Below are 27053 nucleotides of genomic sequence, written 5' to 3'. Positions count from 1 at the left end.
GTGTGTGTGTGTGTGTGTGTCTGTGTGTCTGTGTGTGTGTGTGTCTGTGTCTGTGTGCAAATACTTGATTTGAAATTGAATACTTGATTTTTAATTGAATTTTATTTCATTTTCTTGTTCAGAGCTGATGCTCTCCTATTTGAACCAGGCCTCCAGCCTTTAGCTGGTAAATTCAAGATAGATTCTTACAGATTTTTTCTGCCTGGGTTGGCTCTGAAAATTGGGTTGGTTCTGGATCTCAGCTTTTCAGTAGCAAGGATTATAGATGTGAACTATTGGCAACTAATTTATCCAGAGGCATTCTATGGCAAAAGTATTCCTAGAAATTCTGTATTTGTAAGCAGATAATACCCTTGCATTATTTTATGTCTCTGTTACTGTTTAATCTACTTCTTAGTGATCTAAGACAATAAATGGTCAAATAGGCAAGTAAACAATGCTGCATGACTTACAGGTGTCTGCTTTTCTGCCTTGGAGTCACATTGACAATACGCTAAAATGTCTCTAAAAACTATGGTAGTTTTATGTTGCTTTAGATAATTTATATGATTTGAGAAGTGACAAGTTTTCATTATTCAAGAGGACAACAGAAAAGGACAGCATACTTTTCAGTGACAAGTGCTAAGTTCCTGTTTTAGGTATCACTGTCTAATAAACCAGTCTCTGCATATGAGTATCTCACTTCTCTCCTTACATTGCTGGCCTCTTTGAGCCTGTCTTTCTACTCACTATTGCCTTTCATACCCCAAATATTTTATAAGCCATATGGAAATCTAGATTTAAAAATTACGAAAACTTGCACGTTGTTAATTATACATCCATGGCAGAAAATTGTCTTTGGAGACAAGTGACTCTTAAGATTACAAGCATTTTTATAGAAATCTAAAAGTCCTTCTCCCTCATATTTTAGATATGAACACCATCACATTTCAATAAATGGCAGCATGAGCATGAACTTTAGAATGGATCTGCTTTATCAACGTTCATTCTAAATGACACATAAACATAAGCCCTTTAACTTAAATCAGAAGTCTCCATGGACTGAGATCTCAACGATTTGGAGCTTTTTAAAGTCTAGCAAAGGAAACAACAGCCATGATAATGAGACTCAAAAGTCTAAGGAGAGAAACAAAGCCACATAAATAAGAAAAATTACTTACAATAGCTTTAAAATTTTTAACTTCTCCCTTTAGTCCAAAAGCCAGTGTAGTGCCTCCTGGTTCATTCTTAGGTTTTGAAATAAGTAACAGTGAAGCTTCAGCATGATGGAGGAAGCGACTGGTAAATTTCATAATTAGGATGAAGTCATTTCTATTTAATGAAAGATAAAAGAGGAAACAACTAGAAAAAGTAAAGCGGTAAGATTTTATTCAATGTAAACCATGTATCTGTACCTATATTCTGAATTGTACTTCCTTGTACAAAAATTTAAAATCTGGGGGCCGGGAGTTTGGCCTGGTGGTTAAAGTGCTTGCCTAGCATGCACGAAGACCCGAGTTCGATTTCTCGGTACCACATACATAGACAAAAGCCGGAAGTGGTGCTCATGTGGTAGAGCTCTAGCCTTGAGAAGTCCAAGGACAGTGCTCAGGCTCTGAGCGCAAGCCCACGACTGGCAAAAAAAAACACCTTAAAATCTGTAAATTTAAATTTCAAATATGAACACACTTGAACCACAGGAAATCAAATGTGTTTTTACATATACATATATGTGATACATATAACCTATATATACATATGTCCTATGTATCATATATATGCTTTAAAATTGACAACTTCGCCTATTAGGCCAAAAGTGAGCATAATGTGTCCTATTCTATTTTTAGGTTTTGAAATTAATAGATACAAGTATCATATATATGTATTTACATATTTTATGTATTTATATATGAATTATAGATGCATATATTATGTAACATGGCACATTTTTCTACTATTTATAAAACTTTTTCTTGTTATTGGTTTTGGTTACATAGGAAATGCATATAAAATGTATTAGAAAATTTGTAACTTAAGAAATACCTAAATAGCAGTTAAAAATAAATTGAAGGTCAAATCCAAATAAAATAGCTAATTAGTAATGTTTGTTACTTGAGAAATGTCTTCAATTAAAAGAAAAAATAAAGACGCCATGCCCATTTCTCTTAATTGTCAGCTTTATAGAACATCATTGAAAAAAATAAGGAGGGGATTTGGAGAATGTTCTATTTTCTATTTAGCCTTTATAATGAAAATGATTGTGTCATAGCAACCATGAATAACTCCACAGGCCCTGAGTTAAAATCCCAGTGCCTGCCTCCTCCCAAAGTAAAAATAACGTATAACTTTTTATAGTGCGCAAGTTACTTTTTATCAGGAGTTTTCTTGTGAGATTTTATTTCTGATAAGTCACTGAGTAAATGGATATGTTTTCATTCAGATTTCATTTAGCTTAGACCTACAACCAAACATGAATAGTCTGGTTTTGCAAATTATAGACAACATATACTATATCAGCATGGAGTAGAAATTGAAGAAAATTAGAGAAATAAAGAAGAGCACTGTTGAAACTGGATACCCAGATGTTTTTTTTTTTTTTTTTGCCAGACCTGGGGTTGAGCTCAGGGCCTGAGCACTGTCCTTGGACTTTCTCAAGGCTAGAGCTCTACCACTTGAGCCTCAGCACCACTTCTGGCTTTTTTCTATGTATGTGGTACCGAGGAATCAAACCTGGGTCTTCATGCATGCTAGGCAAGCACTTCAACCGCTAGGCCAAACTCCCGGCCCGACCCAGATGTTTTAAATGAAATATGAAATGGCCTCTATTCCTAATTAATGATTTTTGTTTGACCTACTAATACAGAAATAAAGGCTATAGTTCACAAAGTAACTACAATTAATCTTCAAGTAGAACCAAAATAGGTCAGGCAAAGTGACATCAGTGACATCAATTTACCAAATTTAGTAAATTAATTTGAAAGCCTGGTAAACTTCCTTAGTGGAAATAAAATTGACCAACTCCTGTTAAATTGACACCGCAGTTTTCAAGTAATTTTTGTATTATTAAATAGGAGTATTTTCCTGGAATGTGTCAACATATCAAACACTATTTTTAATTTATGAAGACTCATAATGCAATCATACTGAATTTCTCAAATTGTTCCTGTGGGTTTTTTTTATAATTTAATTTGGGGATTGGGATAGCTGTAGAAACATTAAATAAGTGCCATGAGAATACAATTAGCTAAAAAATGAAATTGCTATACTATTATCAATTTGGAGACACATTCATATAAATTGAATATCTTATATCAATATAGTTCTTTCTAGATACTATGCACACATCTATGCACAAGGACAATGATGTGATAATGGAAAACTAGAGCATCTCTGAAGAAGTATTTTGAAACTTTCTTTACTCTTTCCTATTTTCTGAAATTTCTATGATGACAAAATGCTGCTTCATAGGTGAATTTATGCAAAATACTATATATACATGTTCTATAAAAGTGTATGGAAAAACTTAGAAAAAATCATATTAAGTGAAGTAAGCCAGACTCAAAGGAACTTAGGCTCAATGGTTTGCCTCATTTGTCATAATTAGTAGAAATCTTGGTCTCTCCTAGCAGAAATTTGCAATAGAGCAAAACCTTGATACATAAAGGTCATATAGTATGACGCTAAATGAAAGGACCTCTAGGACATAGAAACAAAAGCCATATAATGAATGATTGTTGTCCTTAATGTACTATGTTATCTCTCATCTCTTTTGCTGTCCCTCGGTTATCTCATATTGTTACAGTATCCCACTTTGTTACCTGATATATCGGATATATTTGTATTTGGTTATTTGAAATTTGATAGGGAAGGGGGGAAAATAAGATGAGGGGTGGGGGTGGGGGGAGGAAAATGGGGATATTAAGACATGTGAAAGGGTATCAATGTATGTGAATCAATGCACCTCCTATCTGGCAAATATCATGTAACCCTTCTATTAATTACAATAAAAATATGAAAAAATAAAAAATACTATTACTCCAAAAAAGTGTATAATGTATTATGTAATAGTTTCGATTGCTACAGGAAAAGGAATTGTAGAATATAATCTTATCTCTATGACCTACACATATGTACATTAATTAAAACTAAATTCATACATAAAATCTGCTGCTTATACTATTAAGATCATATTTAAATAAAATTAGTAAGAATTTCAGAAGTACAACTTTTGTCACTGAGTGATGGTCTTTCATTATATATTTATCCATTTACAAATATTATATAATTATAAAAATATTAAATGTCTAAAATGAATATATTCAATGACGTAAGCTTTTAAAGAAAAACTCACTTTGGAAGAATTGTAATAGTATTCCCTTCCTGGGCGAGAGAGAAGTCACTAGCATCTCTCCCAACAAATGTCGCAGTATATGTTAATGTTTTTGAGCTTGGATTTTTCAGTAGTATCTATGCAGAAATAGAAAAGAGTACAAATAAGTTTCTGTATTTAAAAACCATATGACTATATTTTTTAAATGTATGAAAAAGATAACAGTGTAATTATAATAATACTTTCCATTTAAAGATAGCAACTCTTTCTTATGTCTTACATCTGTCTTCTAAGTGGGTTGTTTTTCTGAAGTTTGGAAGAAGTTTTCAACAAAGGAGGTTAAACATGAAAATAACCTGATTAAGAATTGGATTTCATTTTTTCTGCAATGGAGGATTTTTAACTTGGAACTTGCAATTACAGTTGGAAGATTTTATGAGAGAACTTGCATAATCCAGTTTATAAAAAGATTAATCTGTCTGCCAAGTATAGAAAGGACTGTAGATTTAAAGATTTAGCTCCAGGCTAAATGTGACAGTTTAGTTAAGGATTGAATGCTTAAGAGTTAAACATAATGAATCACTACTTAATGTAATTGTTACTCCTATCTCCCATAGCTTAAGAAAAATACTTAAAATATTTCTAATTTTTTGTTTTGCAGGCAAAAATCAGCTCCATTATAATTATAGTTCAAGTTTGTTCAGTATCAAAATTCTTTGAAAATTGTAGCAGTTAGGAGATTGTCACAATAAATACTGTCAAGAAAATTCTCGTTTATTTTTTTCTGACAAAAGTAAAAGAAATAAAAATTAAGAAAAAATCATACTTCAGTTTTTTTTCTAAGAAAATAAATTAGAATAGGAGGCATTCTTTTTCTTAAGTTGAGCCATCTACACTGAATATTTTTGATTTTTAATTAAATCCAACATCACTCACTGAAGACCACCAGACTAGATCACTGGAGATCAAGTTTGGGTAAATTCTGCATCAAAAGTATATAATTGGCTCCCTTGATGAAGAAACTTTCAAATGATTATTTTAAATTGTCTTAGGAAAGTGTAAATTTTGTTAATGTGGCAAAGTAACTTTTTTAGAAGAATGTTATTTTTCATAAGATGGGAATGAGAAAGAAGTCATCTTTTTTTGATATCACCAATTTTTGTGATGATTATACAGTCCTTTTTTATTTTTCTGCCCTTTACTTTCCTATTAGAATGAAGTTTGCTAAGAAGTATTCAGTTTTTAACAAATCTAAAACACATAGACACTTTCTGTTACTTTTGAACTAAGAATAAAATATTTAAAATCTCTAAGTCTTTAATTCCTTATTCCTATTGTTCCCAGAGTTATTCTTACCTGTCCTGTTGCAGTGTCATATAGAGTACAAAGAAAGGGTACCACCCTCTTGGGGAGGAATGCAGGGAGCCTTTCATACATATAAACACAAAGCATGAGCATCAAAACAGGATTTGGATCACAGATATCAGTGGCCTAGTTTCAAAGAAAAGAAATATGTATTAGAGAATATACAGGAAAATACATGAAAGGAGGAAAAACATAGTATACAACTTTAGACATTTAAATTGGGTCAAAAATGATGGTATTATGATACATATAGAAAAACAGACCATTATTCAGAAAAGGAGTGGTTGACCTACGTGTTAAAAGATGACTTAGACATATTGCAATTAGAACACTGGCCACACAAACTCAGACTCCAAAAAAGTAAGCCAGAACGTAGAAGAATACTATATAAGAGATAAAATAATTGAAGTGACTAAAGTTTCAGGCTTCAATACATAATTCAAGAAAAGAAAAATGACAAATAGTCAAAACACCGAAGTAACAGATGATAAAAGATTTTTCAGTCAAAAGTTCATGGGAGGCAATGTCACGTCAAGTAGCCCTTAAAGAAGGATTAGCCTTTAAATAAGTTTTGTCTAGGATGATGGAGAGGATATACTGAATCAGCAAGAATATACAGAAGCACCATATTCCTTAGAAAAGAAGTGGAAATTGGACCGTGCATAAGGTAATGGATAAGCAATTTCAAAAATTACTGATGAGTTCTGGGGTCATACTGTGAAAGTTCTGGATGCCAGAATGAGGAATTTCATTTCAGGCAGGGAAGATGGTAGTTGGGGAAGTACTTTTCTAGAACAAGTACCCACTAGTGGAAAAGGTAACTACATTAATCAACAAGATTAATTAGTGATAAGTATTTTAGAATTGATTGGAAATAAAATCCAAAGGTACAAGAAAGTAAATATATCAAAATATAAACTGAAGGGGCCAGGAGTTTGGCCTAGTGGTAGAGTTTGGCCTAGCATGCATGAAGACCCGGGTTCGATTCCTTGGTACCACATACATAGAAAAAAGCCGGAAGTGGTGCTAAGGCTCAAATGGTAGAGCTCTAGGCTTGAGAAAGTCTAAGTACGGTGCTCAGGCCCTGAGCTCAAGCCCAGGACTGGCAAAATATGCATAAATAAATAAATTGAAGCTATAAGAGCAGATTCAAGAACAAAAGAAGGTAGACTTCCAGCCATTTATGGAGAGCCTGTGAGCTGTTAGGAAAAGGTAGAGGGAGTGAAATTTTTATTTATAGATATTTATAACAAGGAAGTATTGAAAATGGTAAGAAGCAAGTAACCAAATACAAAAAAAAAGAAAACATCAAGAATAAGTTACCATTGTAAAGGTAGCTCTCTGCACTTCTGCAAAATGGAAATGAAATTTTTTATGACTTAGTGGCACATACTCAAGTTAGCAACTGAAAATGATCTGGACCCAGCCTGGAAATGCAAATAGATTTAGCCAAGATCTAATGTTTTCTGCAATTGATTGTGAAATTTGGCAGAAGTTTCCAGAGATTAATGATAGCCCCTCTGGCCATCTGTTAGTTTACATTTCCTCATACACACTTGTCCTTTGGAAGAAGGAAAGGCTTTGCCAACTAGTAACATGTATTTTCAATGAAGGTGTGAAGAGCCTGGGGAAAATGTTGATAGTAAAATAAAATAAAATGAGAAGAAAACTATTCTCCCTTTGCAGGGTAAAAATCTGCTTGAGAGTATAATTTGAGGAACATATAAATGAATTCTGAAACCCAAAGTTCTTCATCAGTATTCTATGGTCCCTTATAATTATTTGTGATAATAATAAAAGAACAAACAAAATACAAGATATGGATCTGATCCAAGGAATATCAACTAGTCCTTTGCCCTTTATGAAAGTAGTTCTTATCTAGTAGATTAACAAAAAAGAAACAAACTGCTGTTGTTTAGACACTAAATGTCCCTCAGATGCTCATGTGTTAAAGGCTTAGATCCCAAAATGGTGTTATAGAATGATGATATTTTTTTTGCCAGTCCTGTGCTTGGGCTCAGGGCCTGAGCACTGTCCTTGGGTTTTCTCAAGGATAGTGCTTGAGCACTTTAGCCACAGCATCACTTCTGGCTTTTTTCTATGTATGTGGCACCAAGGAATCGAACAGGGTCTTCATGCATGGTAGGCTAACACCCTACCACTCGACCATACTACTGGCCAGGATGATGAATAATTTTAAGTGAGGGTGGTTTCCTGTAAAACTTTAAGCCTCCTGAGTAGCTAGGATACAGGCATGAGCCACCACGCCCAGGCATAGATGACTTCATTACCCTTATGTAACAAACAAAAAGTTAATAAAATAGCATATATTTTGGTTATTATTATTATTATTGAAAACTTGGTGTGAAAGGCTAAATAAACTTACTACTTACAGGCTAACATATAATAAAAATGTTTGTATGCACTATGATCTCTACACAAATATTTATTGCAAAAACAAAGCAACAGTCAGACTTTGATAACTCACACTTGCAATCCTAGCTACTCAGAAGTCTAAGATCTAAGGATCAAGGTTTAAAGTCCTCTTGGGAAGGAAAGTCTGTGAAACTTTCAATTCCTAACCATCAAAATGCCAGAAGCGAAGATGTGCTCAAGTGGCAGAGTGATATCGTTGAACAAAAAAACCCAGGGACAGTGTCCAGTTCCTGAGTTAATGCCCCAGAACAAGCTAAAGATAAAAGCAAAAATGAAAACAAAAAATTCACTTTGTGACATTCAAACAGGAGATAGTTCAGCATCTATATTCTAATAATTCTTTTATTACATTTTGATTGATTGTTAATAATGTACTCAACCCTGATATCTGAACTAGGAGTATTTCCTTAATATGTACAGAGAAGTGTGTGTATCTACTATAATTATTACATATACACTATCAGTTGTATAATTATATACAACTTGAAATAATTATACATGACTTTTTAAATATCTAGTGGGTTACTGAGGAGACATATTTCAGTTTCCATCCTTCAGGAATAACCCTATTTCAATTCAACTTTAAAATTTGTGAACTAATAAAGGAACAAATGAACAAAAGAAACTCATAAAATGTGTATATGAATGTGTGCTACAAAAAGAAGGCACCCACCTGTATGTTCAAGTCAAAGTTAATTTCGTGAAGACTATTCACAATAATTAGGCAATTATGTAGATACTGTTCTGCACGTACTGGTTCTGTATACATATGTATAAAATAAGGTTCAATCTGTAAAAAAGGAATTAAATGTACTGTTGATGGAATAAACAGTGCTGCTTTTAAAATGCCCTCCGTAATTCAACAAAGAATTTTTGAAATTCTAACATTTGTAGTAGATTATGACAATCCAACCAAAAATAAAAAAAAAATCAGTGCAATCCAAATTCTTGTTTTTTACTTAAGATACTTAAAAAAAGTTCTATAAATAAAAAGCGCATCTAATTTTAACTATCAAGTTTTCTAAAATGATACAAGACTCCTGAGTATTCAAATGACACTTACCAAAAATGGGCAATAAGATCCCAACAAAGTTGCAAAAACGAGCCCATCTGTAAGATCTACATCAAAATTTATTATCCATCTCTCGGCAGGAACAGATCCTATTTTGAAAAAGAAACAGAACAGATAGAACTTTACTTGATGAAAAGATGTAGAAATTTGAGCAATGGTAAAACAATGCTTTGTCTTTCCTTAGAAAACCAAAAACCTTATTTCAGAAAGAAAAAGAAAATACAAACATCAGAATGTTAATACTATGAAACATCTGTAACATTTAAATAGTAGCTAAAAACCTAGCATTTTAAAAATAATCTATCCTATTTTATTAGAAAGTTCAGTCTGCTATTTCAGAATTAACTCATTCTGTTGAATTATTTCCTATTCAAATATTTCCCCAATGTTCATCAACAAGCATGAATACGAAGGCCCCAAAACATTACTATTGCTATTTATTACGTGCTAACAGTTTCCGTAGCAGTCTCTTCTCTATTGTTTGGAGAAACATATCTGCCTATAGAAAGTGTCAAACACAATGTAGATTTAGGGCTTAAAGGAATCTGAAGTGATCTATAAAAGACAAAGTATACATCCATACACTTGTGGCTCATGCCTGTAAGACATCCCAGAAAAGAAAAGTCTGAGACTAATCTCCAATTAACCAAGAAGTTGGTAATAAAATTGTGGCTCAAGTGGTGGAGCACTAGCCTTGAATGGAAAAGCTACGAGATAGCACCTGAGTTCAAATGCTAGTACTGGCTTACACAGACAAAAAAGTTACATATAAGATGGAAGAGTAATGAAAATTTATTCATAATAGAAATGGTTACAATGTTAAGATTGGAACAAAAAAGGTAGGTATCTGGATACTAAGTAAATATTAGAAAAACTGTCCTAAAACAAATAGAAGAATTTAAACAGGAAATAATGATTATATTGAAACCCCAGTGGCTTACACTTTTAATTCTAGCTACTGGGGAGGCTGAGATATGAAGATCACAGTTTGAAGCCAGTCCAGTAAGGAAAGTCCATGAGACTATTATTTCCAGTTACTTAACAATAACCGAAAAGGTACAAGGGGATCTCTGTGGCTCACATCATTGAGCATTAGCCTTGATCACAAAAGCCCAGAGACAGTATTCAGGCACTGAATTCAAGCCCCAGCACAAATTAAAAAGTCCAGTTTCATATAACATACCTGATTTTTTTAAAGGGGGAGGAGTAACCATAAGTACCATCAAATTCCTTTAAACCCGTTTTCTGGGATGAAGAATCCAAGACACATAAAATAAGACATGTTCACGACATTTATGTGAAGTTCACAAATCAGGATTAAATTATATCTGGAAGTGCTTTGGTGGTGGGGTCTTATGAATAGAATCCAGGGCTTTTTGAATACCAAGCATGTGCTCTATTACTTGTGCTATACCATCATCCTCAAAATTAAGGTTGTTTTGAACCACAGATGTCTTAGACACACCATAGAAAACTGCTGGCTACATTTTCACCTGTGATGCTTTGACACTGAACACTTCTTTTATATGTTTATTGCATAGTATCCTGTAAAAGTTATAGTAAAAACAGATCACAAAATAACAACTTTATGTATTTCTTGACATAAATAACTTTTAAATAAGATGTAATGATTCTAAATCTAAATGATCAATTCTCTGAATGACAATCTAAGTGCACTTTTCTTGAGGCATAATTGACAAAAAATTATATGTAATTTGGATGAATGTGAGATTTTAATATAAGCATATCTGTATAATGATTCAATGGTCATGCTAATTTACCTGCAAATCAGATTATGTAATGAACATTATATATATGTGTGTGCGTGTGTGTGTGTGTGTGTGTGTGTGTGTCACACATTTTACACCATCTGGTATAGACACTATAGACAGCATGTGAATTCCCTTAAAGGTGTTTAGTCTTCAGAGTCTAAGGCTGGTTTCAAGTCCATCAAGACCTCAAAAGGCTGAACTATGGGGAATATGTTCTTCAGATTCACTCCTTTGTTAGTAAGACTTGCAAAAAAAATGCTGTCTGAAACTATGACCCTTTGGGGCTTTGTGTTTGATTGTTTGGTGTATACTTGACCTCTACCAATTCAGTAAAAACCCTATCAGAATGCTTAATTGAGATGCGTTATAATTATATCCTTTTGTCCCAAGCACTTTCTCTACGTTGGCTTTTGTTGAAACAAAAGCACTTTGTTTCTCTGAAAGCACAGATTTATAGAAATTCAAGAAATAACAGATTCACTGTTCTTGTAGATTTGTCATTGAAAAGTGGGACAAAAGTTTTATTTTCTTTTGTTTCTAATTTTAATTCTCCACATAGAAACCAGTGGCATCTACTTTTATTCAGCCCATCACCACACTGGAACTGTTTTGATATTGCATGTCAAACACCTGTAGGCATGCACTGCAGCTACCAAACATCACTTTCAGTGAGAAGAGAATGGCAGTGGTCATTCAGAATAATGTTGGAGAGAGGTAAAAACAAAATCTTAGCGCTCTTCTCTAATCTCTCATACCAAAACTTTTGTCTTGTTACGTATACTCAAGGCTGCTGCCAGTTGCTCACTGCACTTTGCTCTTGATCTTCTCTGTATGATGACTTTATTAATAAAGGCTATGCTTTGTTATTACATGTCTTCTAAAAAGTTTTGCTATCCAAACTGAGTAAATTAGCAGCACTGACATCAACTGGATGCTTACTGAAAATGCAGAATTTAGGCCTCATCCAGTACTCTCTGAAATGTAAAACCAACTTAGTAAAATCCCCAGGCAGTTTGTGTTCAGATTGCCATTTAAGAAATGGTAGTCTGAAGTTTTGGAAAGGAAATGATTTAGTTTAGTCACTGTTTGTCAGGAACCACATAATTGAAGTGATTCTCAACATATTTTTTTAAATTTTCACTTAGTTCCATCTTCCATTCTTACATTACATTATTTCAGATATATAGATATTCCAAACTAGTAATAAAAGTGCTAATCTTACAGAATATTATGGGTTGGGTATGTAGCTATTAATTATAAAATTTAATTATTTAATGCTCTGAAAGAGAAAGTACTTTGACTTAATTTTAAACATCATAATTTGCATAAAAATTATGCTTTCGGTGATTATAACAATGCATTTCTATAATAGCTTTAGTAAGAAATAATTAACATAATTTCATCCATTTTAGTTCAATTCACTGTTGCCTAGGACATTTGAGATTGTACAATGATGTTACTATCTACATTCAGAATATTTTAATACTGAATTGGCACTTAATTCCATATACTTATGGGGTACAGTGTAACATTTCAGTATGTGAAAATCAAATTTAGATAATTAGCATATCCATCATGTCAAACATTTCTATTTTCTTTGTGTTCAGAACATTCAAATCTTCTCTGCAAAGTATTTTAAAATAAATGTCTAAAGAGAAAATTATCCAATAAAAATGAGCAAATAAACCAAAGCACAATGTCTTATGTTGTAATCCTAGCTATTAAGAAGGCTGAGATCTGGATCATATTTCGAAGCTGGCCTATGCATAAAGGGCCAAGTAACTTCATCTCCAAGATAACTAACAGAAAGCCATGCTGGAGGTGTAGCTCAAGTTTGAAAACAAGCAAAATAGTGATTGACCTTGAATTTAAGCCCTAGTACCACTAAAATAAGTGCACAAATGAACTGAAGACATTTTTTTCATTTTCCTTTTTTGTCTGTCATGAGGCTATTGAACTATGGTCCTGGGCATCATCCTTAAGTTCTTCACTGAGCCACAGTGCCACTTCTTGAACAAACACCTTTCAAGTGAACTACAAATGGTCAAAAATTCATGAAAAGGTATTTGTCATCTTTAGTCATCATGGAAATATTAAAATTATGCTAAGATTACATGTCACTTAAATCAAAATGGTTCCCATCAAGGAAACAAAATAGACACTAGAAAGAATACATGGAAAGAAAACCTCTTATATATTGCTAGTGGCAATATAAATTAATATAAGTACCATAGAAATCAGCATGGAGATTCTTTTTAAAATAATTACTTAGAACTACTGAATGATGCAGCAATGCTACTCCCAGTATACAATAAGAAGAATCATATTCAACTTACTATTTACAATGTCTAAGTGACAGAATAAGCTGAGGTGCTTATCAATTAATGAATGAATAAAAGAAATGTATAAGTACATATTTATTATTAAACCATAAATAATGTAATCCATAGAAAGTAGAGAATAGTAAAAATGAGAAGTATTATATATATATATATGTTCTCTTCGGTGGAACTTAGAAAAATGAAATATGAAAGTTAAAGGGAGGCTATTAATGATATAGAAAAAGGGAGTGAAGGGAGAGGGAAGAAGAGAGGCCAGCATACAACATATTGATATATAAAATTGTAGTAATGAAAATCAATATTTTATACAATTAATATGTGTCAAATATTAAAAAATGAAACTTGAAAGTCAAGCAAGTGACTAAAAAACAGCCAATTTTAGAAAAAAAAACAACCTCCTGAGTCTCTAGGACTTACAGGCCTGAGCCCCCAGCACGTGGCTTGAAAACAAACTCTTAATCATTTCTTTAGTTCTAAAATTTGAGTGCAATTCTACAGATTGAGTGTAAAGAAATTTTTTATATAGTTTCATGTCAAAATAAAGATAATTCTGAAAACAACAGGTATGCATAAAAATAGAAGAGCTGAAACTTGAAGCTAAAGAGACAATGGCCATGCACTTGATGTAATTACAACCCCAGCTCATGACTAACAAAATACGTGAAACTACATTAACACATAGAATATTTCCAACAAAGTTAAGGCTTTCTGCATATAAACTGAGTGTCTCACCCCAGAAGGACCGAAATCAGTCATACTTACCTAAATACTTGGCTGGTTTTTTTGTGAATACTAACATGCCTCCGTGTATAAACCTAAAATGGCTTACATTCCCCCAAATTCAGGAAGTGTTATTGGGCTGAATGATGTCTAACATGATACTCATATACATGTTAAGAAGATTCATCATCTAATTTCACCTGATCTAAGTATACAAAAGCCTTTGGTAGTATTATCTAAAAATCTATTACTTAGTACAATTGAAATTTCTAGCAATACTTTTAGATGTCTTTCATTTTCATTCCTCTTTACATAATTTTGTCATTTTTTATATTTTATTGTAATTAATAGAGGGTTACATTTTATTCACCAGATAGAAGGTGCATTACTCAACAATTATTGTTATGCCATTTATTATTCAAAATAAAGAAGTACTTTTTACCACGGAGTAATGAATATGTTGAAAGTGCACCTTTTTTTAACACAAAGTAAATGCTAGAGTGAGATTTAGAGACCATGGAGGCTCAGTTTGGTGGTGTCATATATCCTTTAACACTACTGCGTTATATATATATATATATATATATATATATATTTATATGTTGTGGGCTTGAACTCTGAGCCATTCAGCTCAATGTGAGCAGCTCTCTACCAGTTGAGCCACAGTACTACTTCCATTCATATTATACTTTAATTAATTTATTCAAAGAAATAATAAGTCTTTACCGTTCTGAGATTTTTTCCATATAGTATGTCGGACATTCTCATAATTGGTATTCAACCAACTGAGCAAAATCCTCTCAGAATTAGAATACATGTTACTGGATCCAAAACAAGGATTAATTTTTGGTGAGTTTTGTTTATTTATTTGAGGTGCAGAGGTGCTAAAATGAGGTTCAACACGTGATAGAACAAGCACCTGAAATTGAGAAAATAACCTACATTAGACTAAAAAAAAACTAACAAATTAATATTCAAAGAGTAATTAGACTATAGCAGGTAGATACAAAAACTTAGGTGGCAATATTTGCTATGTCAGTATAAGCATGCAGAGATTAAGGAACAGGTGATATGAGTACCACTAATGTGCATTAGGAATATCCAAATTTTATTTCTGTAAACTTTAGTTCATGGAATGTCACACTGTGTAATATATGAAAAGAAGATTATTACTCAGGTTAAAAGACTACATATGGGAGCAGATCTATTCATTACAAACACACATATTCTAGCTGCTTTTCTCATTTTTAACCACTTAATGCAATTAAAAAGTCAAATATCGGAAAGTCATAGTGGCACAGATAGAGGAGGCAGAAAGATGGTGAGTTCAAAGCCAACCTGGCTTGCATAGTACAATTCTGTCTTTTAAAAAAACAACAATAAAATACAATTGAAAGCCTTAATAGAGAATCACCATTGAAATGGGTGTTAGGAGCTCAATTCAAAGAAAACATTACTGGTATCCATAGCCACCCAACATTCACCTCAACATTCTGAAATCTGTTTATTTGTGAACACTTTCAAATTCCCCATGAAAAGTATGTTTTTCTGGTTTGTAGGAGTATGAAAAAGACAGAAAGCAAGTCAGAGGCACCAGGGGATAATGATCTCAGAAATAGCCTTCATAAAAAATGATCATGGGATTGGTATTTAAATACTCCTGTTTCCTCATCACTCAGTAGATTAATCTAAGATATGTTCTGTAATGTATCCCACAGAACTCCAGGAAACAGAGCTTTGATTTCCATAAGAATCTTTCTTGAAGCCACATCTATTATTACCCTCATGATACTCTGTTTCAATTCCTGAGTATTCTTACATGTCGGGGTCACCTCTGGAAAAAAAAAAAACTACTTGAACTCAAATACTTGTCTCAGAGTATGCTTCCAGGAGAATCCCAATGGACTTTAATAGTCCATTGTAATATAAATTACAACTTTGGAAAATAGTCATTTTTTGTAAGTAGTATATATATCTGTGATAATTACTGTCCCCAAAGCTTATAATTTAAAAATCATTAAGATACATATCAAGGTCCCCAAACTGTTTTTTATTTCATTTCTTACTAGGAGAACTACTTTTTAATTTCATATAGAATTCATTGCTGAGTTGAATATTTGTCTGGCGTATGTCTAGTGAGAATCATCCTCCATAAAATGTAAACTGCAAGTTTGGAAGAAATGTAAAGAAGCCACCTTCTTTCATTCTGGCAATTATGAGAATAACCTAAATTTCAAAAAGGCTTTTTAGATTAATTTATATAATATCAATCATTGAACTCTTATCCCTTTCTAAGGATTATTAAATGAGAAAATGTCTGAGCATATCTGATGAGATAAATGTTTTGTCTAATGATCTGAGCTAAGTATGCATCTATTATTGGTCAAATCTGCAGAGGAAACAAGGTCTGCGAGTAAACCTTGACTCAAAACCCAGATTTGATGATAGATGCAGAAGGAGAACAAATGTGGCCTTCCGTACAGAAAAAAAAAAATCACCGTCCTGTGTGCCCAAGTCAATCCAAGTGCTTTTTTAAACTCTGAAAGATGAAAGACCTGTTAATTACTCAACTAGTAGACTCCATCCATTACTCTAAAAAAGAATGCTAGAATTACAGGAGGATTAGCCGTGTCAGCCACTCAATCAAATTCAAGTAAATCAGTTTTAGTATTTTATACTTTCCTGCCTTCACAATGCTTGATTCCTTTTTTTTTTGCCAGTCCTGGGCTTGAGCTCAGGGCCTGAGCACTGTCCTTGGACTTTCTCAAGGCTAGAGCTCTACCACTTGAGCCTCAGCACCACTTCCAGCTTTTTTTTCTATGTATGTGGTACCGAGGAATCGAACCCGGGTCTTCATGCATGCTAGGCAAGCACTTTAACCACTAGGCCAAACTCCCAGCCACAATGCTTGATTCTTATATCCATTTTAAGATGCAATTAAAGAAGTATGAGTGATTTTAGAAGATTAATCATATGATAGAACAAAATTCTAAGCTTTATCACAGTTGGGCATATATTGTATATAAAATAAAAATATTATATATAAAATAAAAATATTATATATAAAATAAAAATATTATATATAAAATAAAAACTAGGATAATTGAGGGGAGGGATGTGATTGGGACAGATGGGGGAAATGATAAAAGGATTGAAACTGATCAAGAGGCATGTACTCATAAACTGACATGATGATTTGAAACCCCTTTGTGCAACTATTTACAGATAATTTTACAAAATTGTTACTAGTAATACATATTTACAGGGATTGAATACTATTCATCAATGACATCATTTCCATGTTGCTTTGTTACATTAAAGAGTTGAAATTCAAAGTCTACTGAGAATAATAAGTAGACTAGACTAGGTACTATGCTCCTGGAGATGAAAACGACAACTTTCAAAACGTATGTTTGCCTATGGGCAAAGGTAAATTTGGAACTAGCAACCAGTCAGAAATGAGCTCATCTGTTCCTATAGTCCAACACAGAAAAGTATTCAGGAAAGATTTAAAGAGTGGTAATATCTTCGATTATGGGTGGATAAAGTAGAATTAAGATTATGAGGCATAATATGGACTCAGACTGAAACTATGAAAAATTAAACCAAAGCACATACAGGAACAACTCATCTATCCAAATCTTACCTAGTTGGACAAAATGTCATAGAGACAAGGCAGAAAATAAATATTTCAGAATCATGATACATAATTTGAATACTTGTTTTAGCATGCATAAATATTCTGAGGTAAAATCTTTGGCATTTCAGGAAGTACAAGTTGACATTCTTCCTCTCAATTTATAAAAATCCATGTGGGCACTTTTGGTTAGAACCTATTTACTTCATCCATAAATATGGATGCTTACTTTCTTAGACTAGAAATTGTATAATAGGAAAACCTAGTATTGCAAGTAGGCACACTGGTAACAGCAACAAACAAGTGGCATAAGAGCCATATGCCAAGGAGCACTATTAAAAATTAAAAAAAGAAAAAGAAAATGTTTGAGCACCACCTATGAAGGATAGAATGAGTCTCATGTTCACTATTATTTTCTTTTATTTTCTTAATTTAAATGTTATTGTAAAGATGATGTACAGAGGGGTTACAGATACATAAGTCAATGCATGTTCTATATTGTTCTGGATACCTAAGTCATGAAAATACAATTGTAGCTAATGTCTGTAGAGTTTATCATTTAGAGTCCTCTTTACTATTCATCTGGGAATCTGACCTGAACCTCAACGTTTGGACACTCTCCCTGATCTTTTTTTGCTCATGGCTGTTGCTGTACCACTTGAGGAACAGTTCCACTTCTACCTTCTGATGATCAATTAGAGACACTTTGTCTAGCTTTGTCTACTTTGTCTGGCTTTGAAGTGCAGTCCTTAGATCTACAAGTATGATATATCCATGTATAGCAAATGGTTCCCATTTTTGTTGCTTTCATTACCTATACATCAATTTTTGTCATTTGGAAATAGAATGCATAACAACTATTATTAAGAATGCAAATATAAGAAACAGAAGTAATAATCACGTAATCAAATTGAGTGAAATAAGCTACATCCTATTACTCTGTTAACCAGGAAGAACTAACAAATTGAATTCTCCAATGTATGCATGGGCTATCAGTATGTGACAGTGAGAATCTAACATGATTTATGGAAAAAAAATCACAAACTTCCACTTACTCTGCAAAATATATTTAAGCAATATTATTTTCTTTTTCATATGAAATTGTCACTCCATTTCTGCTTTAGTATATGGCTGGGGCAGCCTATGATATACATACAATATGTGGAAAAATACCATTCTGTAGATAATCTAAGGCAATCTTTACTCTTCCTATCATTTTTACCACCAAAGCAATGAAAATGATCTTGAATTTGTGTTGCAACCTAGGTATCTCTACAGACTAATGGATATACTTTAAACACAGCAGGGGCTAAATTTATTATGTTATCTTGCCATGCCATATCTTCTACAACCTCTTTCCTACAAATCCTGCTTTCCCCTTGTCTTGACTGGAATAAAACTCCACTTAATTACCAAATAAGAAATTGTCATCTTTGATCTCTCTCTCCATCAATTCCAAAGATGTAGTCATTCAGCAAAGAATATGATACTGTGTGAGGAATAATAAAATTTAGTGAAATGATTATATTCTGATCAATGGAATATGAAATGGAATAGATGCACCTTTCAAGTGATATTCTTAAATGTATTTCCTTGTCCTCCAATACTTTTACATGTATTTTATGTTCCTGAGAAAATAGACATGTAGCATACTTCGAAACCATTCATTAAAAAATATTTCCACACAGAGTAGGCATTGCCTATTATTGCGCCTAAATAATTTTTATGTGAATATACCAAATTACATTAAACAAGAATGGGAGAGTTACCTTATATATTTGCAGGAAAACATCTGTCCATGCCCATTTACTCCAGCCATCAAACTTTTTCATATCTATAGTTACAGAACATTTTCCCATAGGTGAGTGGGATATCAGAGCTTTGCCATCAGTGGAAGACTTTAAGAAATAAAATATTTCATTTTAAACAAATATTACAACACAAATTAACATTCAAGACAAATGGAAGTGTAAATTTAGCTACATAGCAGAATTCATTTACAAAAAGTTCCTGTCCTTTTCATATATTCATTTACAGCTGTAGTTATCATTTACCCCAAGTAGATATTAACGGAAGTAATATTTCATACCATGAAATCACTCCTTTAAGCCATTAATTATCACTCCATACATCTTCCCTGTCATTATGTAGTAGACACAGTAGAACGATATGTAAAATTCCATTGAGCTTTGAGTTCTAGAGGAACTAGACCATTGGATTGGCCCATTAAAAAAACGTAGGCCAGTTACTGAGCCAATTGCTCAGGCAGGTATTCCTTGCTACTGAGGAGGCTGAGATCTGAGGGTCTTAGTTTGATGCCAGCCCAGGCAGGAAAGTCCATCAGACCCTTATCTCCAAAAAACTACTCAGAAAAAGCCAGAAGTAGTTCTGTGGCTCAAGGTATTGAAGCTATACATTCTTGAAATTTACATAAATTCCTGCCACTTTATTTGCAAGCCCTCCCCTAAAAGCAATTGTTTAGAAAAGCCACACAATCACATTTTGCATATAGCAGTAGATTTTTAGATAAATACACACACAAAATAATATGAGCTACCCAACGAGACCGAAGGATACTTCATGTGTAAAAAAACAATGATTCTAAAATGGAAAACTTTAATAAAGATTACATATTATTAAAATAATTACGTAGATTCTTTCTAGAAATTGTATTTTCTTACCATTATTTTAAGCCATCTTCTATAATCATCAGGCTCAAACAAAAATTCTGGAAGTATGTGAGATATACATCCTCCCTGAGCCCTAAAATTAAAAACAGAAAAAAACATTATTGGCAATGATATTCAAGTAAATAACTAGGTACCAAAAGCTTATGCCTATAGTTCTTGATTTTCAGGAGATTGAAATGTGGAGGAGAATTTTGATTCAAGCCTAGCCTGGGCAGAAATATTCTCTGGACTGCACCTCTAAAATAGCAAACAGAAAGAGGTGGAGATGTGGCTTAAGTGGTTTGTGTCAGCCCTGACTTCTAATTCCAATATCAACCAAAATATATTCAATAATATGCTTAAGATATGGGTTAAATCTTAATTTTCAAATTTAAAATTTGTATAATTAAAAACTCATAAATAATAAATTGCATATGACATGACACTTAAAGAATTTATGAAAAAGTATTTTGTAAGTGCCCCAAATTACATACTTGCCGGGCGCAGTGGCTAATGCCTGTAATCCTAGCTGCTCAGGAGGCTGAGATCTCAGGATCAAGGTTCAAAGCCAGCCCTGGCACAAAAGAACCTGATTAACCTGTAGAAAATGGGATGTGGAGCTTGGCTCAAGGGTAAGGTGGTAACCCTGAGATGAAGAGCTCAGGGACAGCGCCCAGGCCAGGAGTTCAAGACCCATGACTGACCAAAAAATACTTATATATACTTATTCCAGAATTATTACTTAGTGTCTATTGTCAAAAAATAGCAATTTTATTGCAGTAATTGCATCAAAATTTTGAAAAAAAATCCAGAACAATTTGCATGAAACAGAAGTATCTAACAGAACTCTTTAGTCCACAAACTAATAATTAATAGAAGAATTATTTCAAGAAATCTGGATAAATATTATGACATATGCCTGAATATAGAAAACTCTAAAGGTAAGGAATTGGATATCTAAATTTTTCCAAGGAGAATTATGGATTTTTTTAAACTTTTTTTGCCAGTCCTGGGGCTTGAACTCAGGGCCTGTGCACTGTCCTTGGGCTTTCTCAAGGCTAGAATTCTACCACTTGAGCCACAGCAGCATTTCTGGCTTTTTCTATGTATGTGGTACCAAGGAATCGAACCCAGGTTTTCCTGCATGCTAGGCAAGCACTCTACCACTAGGCTAAGCTCAGATAAGTACATCATCTGTTATATATTTGAGCATTCTATATAGTATGCAGGGAGAGTAGAGCAGGATAAAATTTAAGAATGAAGAATAAATACACTTTTACATTGATGATATCATCAACGTTTGTTGTTTTTCTTTCACAATCAATTTCAAGACAATATATTTACATTTTCTCAGGCATGCTAGGCAAGGCAAGCACTCTACCACTAAGCCACATTCCTATCCCACTTTATGTCTTATCAGTATGTATTGAAATGGATCTGTTTGTAACATTATAGGGAATTTACTTTAATAACTGATATGGTTATACTTTTAAATACTAGGTTTTATTTCTATTTTTCCACGCAGTCAGTGAGTAGTTATAACGTAATGAAATGAGTCATTCAATTCCAAACTCATCTTTAAATTATTTTTAATTCTAACTTAACCTCTAAAACATGTTACTTATTTATTTCACCAAGTAGATATTACTTGCTCAAAAGTCAATCCACCATGTTATCAAATTTAACTGGGGAAGCTAACAGCTTTTATAGCTTTTGAATTGTAGAATTATGTCCATGATGAAATCTGCACATAACTTGGATTAATGACCCAATTTTATTAACCATGCTGCCACTTTCTAAATGTTAAGTAATTTTATCACAGTCAACATATCCTGATGAGCTAGTATTTGCTGATAAAGAGCAAATAAATCTGAAAGGTTTGCCTTTAATGCCCAAATCATTTTTCCATACTTGCCTCTTTACGCAGCATGTCAAAACAGAAACAACCCATGTAAATGTCAATACTGGGAGTGATGACAATAAGACTGCTACAAGAATTAACATAAAAATACAAGTACCATAGAGTTTAATAATGGTATCACAGAATAATTTAATTTCTATACCAAGTATAGGTTCAGAATTTATATAAGTATTCAGAACTTCTTTTGCTCCCAATTAATATTCCATAAAATTATAAGCACATAACTAACATTCTGAAGTAAATGCATTGGAAATTTTGCTATATTACTGGGGTTTTCTTATTGGAACAGTCTTCTAGGATCAAAAGTAGAAAATGGTAAATTAAAAGAAATATTGGAGGGCTGGGATGATAGCTCAGTGGTAAAGCATTTGCCTAGCAAGTGCAAGGTCCTGGGTTTGATCCCCAGTACCAGGACAGGTGGGTTCTTAAAAGTTGCATATTTTTTTCTTTCAAAGATACCTTTCAACAAATTTTCTATTTTTTTCTTTGCCTTTAATTTTTTATAGGTGCTTTTTTTCTTTTTTTATATTTTTTATTGTAATTAATAAAAGGGTTACATGATATTTGCCAGATAGAAGGTGCACTAATTCACATACATTGATACCCTTTCACATGTCTTGGTACCCACTTTTATGTGATAAACTAAGGATCTAACAGGCATACAATGGCTTCTGATAGTCCTTATATAAACAAAATTTTACTTTCTAAAAGAAACTGATTAAAATATTCTAGTAAAAATATGTCATTTTCAGTATATTTTACAGTAATGTTTATCATACTGAAATAATTTTATCAAAGCACTTTAGCATACGAAAGTCTTAGACTTAACTACACTGATTTAAACTAACAATAATCATACCTTATGTTAACGTACATTAACATACTTTATTTTGGGGGTCATGGGGCTTGAACTCTGGGCCTGGGTATAGTCCTTGAGCTCTTCAGCTCAAGGCTACTGGCCTACCCTTGAGCAAAATCCCACTTCCTATTTTCTAGAAGTTAAATGGAGATAAGAGTTTCTAGTCCTTTGTGCCGGAGATGGCTTTGAACCTTGATCCTCAGATCTGTTATCTTCAGTTAACAGGTGAGAGCCACCATGCCCAGCCATTAATGAACTTTTTATCAACAAGTAAAAGTTTGAGAATTCTCATTCTCAGCTTAATAAATGTTGAACATGGAGCTAAAAGCAGGTGAATTAACTATGCAAGGTTGTAGAAATAAAAATGAGTGGAAATCTAAGCCTGAATCTTTTTGACTCTTATTCTACTTCAGTGAACCCTTCTAGGATCGTTTGGTTATTTTTGACATACTACATTCTTACATAAAGGTTTATTAAATAAATTGCAAAACATTTCTTAATTAAGAAGAGTATAAATTTATACAAAAATAATACATAAAACATTACATTTAGCTATAAGGAAATTTGTATTTCTTTATATAGATTAATTAAGTAATTAATAATTTATTTTAAAACTAAATAAAATGAAAATAATTATTATAGATTTATTTTCTTACAATGCCTTATATTTCAGCTATAATATATGGCATGTGATGTTTATATTCTATTTTTTAGTTTTTGAATATTTAAACAATAAGTGACATTTTTTCAAATAAAATTAATTATACCATACATTTGTGAAAGTCAAAACAACTGAAATTGAAAAAGGGAAAGGAGGGATGGAGAAGGAACCACTCCATTTTCATCATATATGGCCGACTGGGTACAGTGGATCATGCCTGAAATCCTAGCTACTCAGGAGGCTGAGATCTGAGGACTGTGGTTCAAAGGCAGCCCCAGCACTAAAGAACATGAGACTATTGTCTCCAATTAACCACTAGAAAACAAACAAAATAAAAACAAAAATAAAAAATATGAAGTTGGGCTGTGGCTCAAGGAGGCAGGAGGGAGCCATGAGCTGAAGAGTTCAGGGACAGCACTCAGGCCCAGTGTTCAAACCACATGTCCCCCAAAAGAATTTTAAAGCTATATGGCCTCATTTAACCTTAAAACCTTAATTACCTCCTTCACGATCTTAACTCCCAGCTGTGTATTGGTGGCTCACACCTGTAATCCTAGCTACTAGCTACTCAGGAGGAAGAGTTCTGAGCCAAACCTGACAAGAAAGTCCATGAGGCTCTAATAAACTACTCAGATAAAGCCAGACAAAGCTCGAAGTGGCGCTGTGGCTCAAATTGTAGAGAGCTAGCTGCGAGCCCACAGAGGTACCCAGGTCCTGAGTTCAAGCCCCAAGATTGGCAAAAAAAAAAAACAACACAGCATCTTATCTCTTTTTAATTCCCAGAATTAAGGCTTCAACTGATGCATTTGGATGGAAGCACAATTAGTCCATAATAACAAAAGGGACAAAATTATTGTGCAAATTATTACACAATCTTATGAAATGTATTACAACATATGACATCTGATTATATGTTTATAATACAACCAGGATATTTTTGTAGTGGTCCAAATGAGATCCTATCTGGAAACCCAAAATTCCAGTAATTCCCAATGTGAGTCTGTACAGAGATGTCAAATGAATAGAGAGTAATACAGTGGGACCTACTCCAGATTGATGCTGTCTTTCAACAAGAAGAAATCTAAACAGACTGAGACACACTAAAGCCATGTATACATAGAGGAAAGAACACGTGAAGACATGGTAAAAGCCATCTGCAAGCAAGGAGGGTGACCTGAGATGAAGATCTTAGAATTGCAGCCTCTAATAAAACTGTGAGAAAAAAATAATTCTGGTCTTTAAGCTACTCAGTCTTGTCCTAGAAAACTAATACAGGTATGATGAAATACGATTCTATTTGAAGATTCACAGTTTAATAAGGTTTTAATTTTTTCTTTTTCTTGCTATATTTCTTTTTTCCATATATTTTTATTGTAGTTAATAGAAGGGTTACATTATATTCGCCAGATAGATGGTGCATTACTTGTCACTGATACCCTTTCTCATGTCTTGGTCCCCATTTCCCTCCACCCACCCTGCTCCTCAGCTTGTTTTCCTCCCTTCCCTATATCTGACTTCAAATGACCAAATATGCATATAATACAATATATCAGATAACCAGGTGAAGTACTGTAACAATATGAGATAACCAAGAGACAGCAAAAGAGATGAGAGATAACAGTATATTAAGGACAACAATCACTCATTATATGGCTTTTGTTTCTATATCGTGGAGGTCCTTTCATTTAGCATCATTCTATATGGCCTTATGAATCTATGTTTTCTTCTAAGGTTTAATTTTTTTAAATGCATAATATATAGGCCGGCAGTTTGACCTAATGATTGAGTGTTTGCCTAGCATGCACAAATACCCAGGTTCAATTCCATGGTACCGCCATACAGAGTTAAATAAAAAAAGCCATAGTGGGGCTGGGAGTTTGGCCTAGTGGTTAAAGTGCTTGCCTAGCATGCACGAAGACCCGGGTTCAATTCCTTGGTACCACATACATAGAAAAAGCCAGAAGTGGTGCTGAGGCTCAAGTGGTAGAGCTCTAGCCTTGAGAAAGTCCAAGGACAGTGCTCAGGCCCTGAGCTCAAGCCCAGGACTGGCAAAAAAATACATAAGGCTCTTTCATCGGGGCCAGGAGTTTGGCCTAGTGGTTAAAGTGCTTGCCTAGCATGCATGAAGACCCGGGTTCGATTCCTTGGTACCACATATATAGAAATAAAAGCCGGAAGTGGTGCTGAGGCTCAAGTGGTAGAGTTCTAACCTTGAGAAAGTCCAAGGACAGTGCTCAGGCCCTGAGCTCAAGCCCAGGACTGGCAAAAAAAAGCCATAGTGGTGCTGTTGCTCAAGTGATAGAGCTCTAGCTTTGAAAAAGCACAAGGACAGAGATCAAGCCCTGAGTTCAAGCCCCAGGACTGGCAAAAAATGCATAATATATATTCTACCTTTTCCTAACAGGGTCCTCTCTCATTGCTTACATTCTCTTGAAATACAAATCCTTTCCTTGTGCTACTGTTTTTGTTAATTTTTTACATAACAAAATTTTCTCAAAAGTTTTATGTGACTATACTAAGACCTAATTTCAAAGTTTTGTTCCTTATATGACAAAATCAAAAGTCAAATGTTTACAGAGGAAAATGTTAAGACATAAATAGTGAAAATTTACCTCATTCAGTGCTCTCAATAACCATCTGTATCAAAGATAAGATTTAACTGTCATGTGATTTCTGCAATCATAATACTCACATATTAGTGAAGTTCACCAAGTCAATTATGAGACAGGAATGGAAAATGATGTTTATACTGTTTTCTATAACCAATATAATGATGCCCACTAAGATTGAATATATACAGGTAGGGCTGTATCTTTCTTTCTTTATGCCTTACAAGCCAAACAGTTTGAAGCAACTCTGAACTCCCTACTGCTAATGGGAAGAGACATCTGGAAAGGGACGGTTCATTGTCAAATGAATAAATCTTCAACTATAAATTTCCTTATATTCATGATACCTTCTAAAGGTGTGATCTACTTTTATAACTTTGGTTTGTTAGTGTTTGGAAAAAAGAGAGCTGCAAATTGCATAAGGCCTCTAGGATCTGAATTGACCATGCTTGACACTGGGCTTACATGACATAGATACTTTTATCTAGATAGATAGATAGATAGATAGATAGATAGATAGATAGATAGATAGATGATAGATAGTTAAGATATACAGAATGTGGGCTTTTTCTGGATGTTTGATCTGTCAGTGTTGCCTATGTAAATGGAACCTACTTGTTAAATGAACTTATGTTGCTGATTCTATGATGGAGACTGGCTTTTCTCCAAGTCTCACTAAGG

The 27053-nt window shown here is 33.5% G+C and overlaps 1 protein-coding gene across 1 annotated transcript in view; it reads right to left on the bottom strand.

The window, feature by feature from the left end:
• Nucleotides 1–27053, bottom strand: part of Cfap47 (cilia and flagella associated protein 47) — a 206544-nt gene that overhangs the window by 84423 nt on the left and 95068 nt on the right. The window contains exons 31-38 of the mRNA XM_090325738.1: nucleotides 20335–20416; nucleotides 19423–19551; nucleotides 14743–14935; nucleotides 9174–9271; nucleotides 8784–8900; nucleotides 5666–5800; nucleotides 4331–4446; nucleotides 1161–1311 (exon numbers count right to left, since the gene is read on the bottom strand). Coding sequence (XP_090181864.1) covers nucleotides 1161–1311; nucleotides 4331–4446; nucleotides 5666–5800; nucleotides 8784–8900; nucleotides 9174–9271; nucleotides 14743–14935; nucleotides 19423–19551; nucleotides 20335–20416 — 1021 coding nt within the window. The remainder of the gene's footprint in view (nucleotides 1–1160; nucleotides 1312–4330; nucleotides 4447–5665; nucleotides 5801–8783; nucleotides 8901–9173; nucleotides 9272–14742; nucleotides 14936–19422; nucleotides 19552–20334; nucleotides 20417–27053) is intronic.

The sequence above is a fragment of the Megascapheus bottae genome, chromosome X, assembly GCF_031878675.1.
Source record: "Megascapheus bottae isolate mThoBot1 chromosome X, mThoBot2.hap1, whole genome shotgun sequence".
NCBI classification, from domain to species: Eukaryota; Metazoa; Chordata; class Mammalia; order Rodentia; family Geomyidae; genus Megascapheus; species Megascapheus bottae.
Note: the sequence above shows the minus strand (reverse complement) of the source record. Positions and strands in the feature narration are given on the sequence as shown.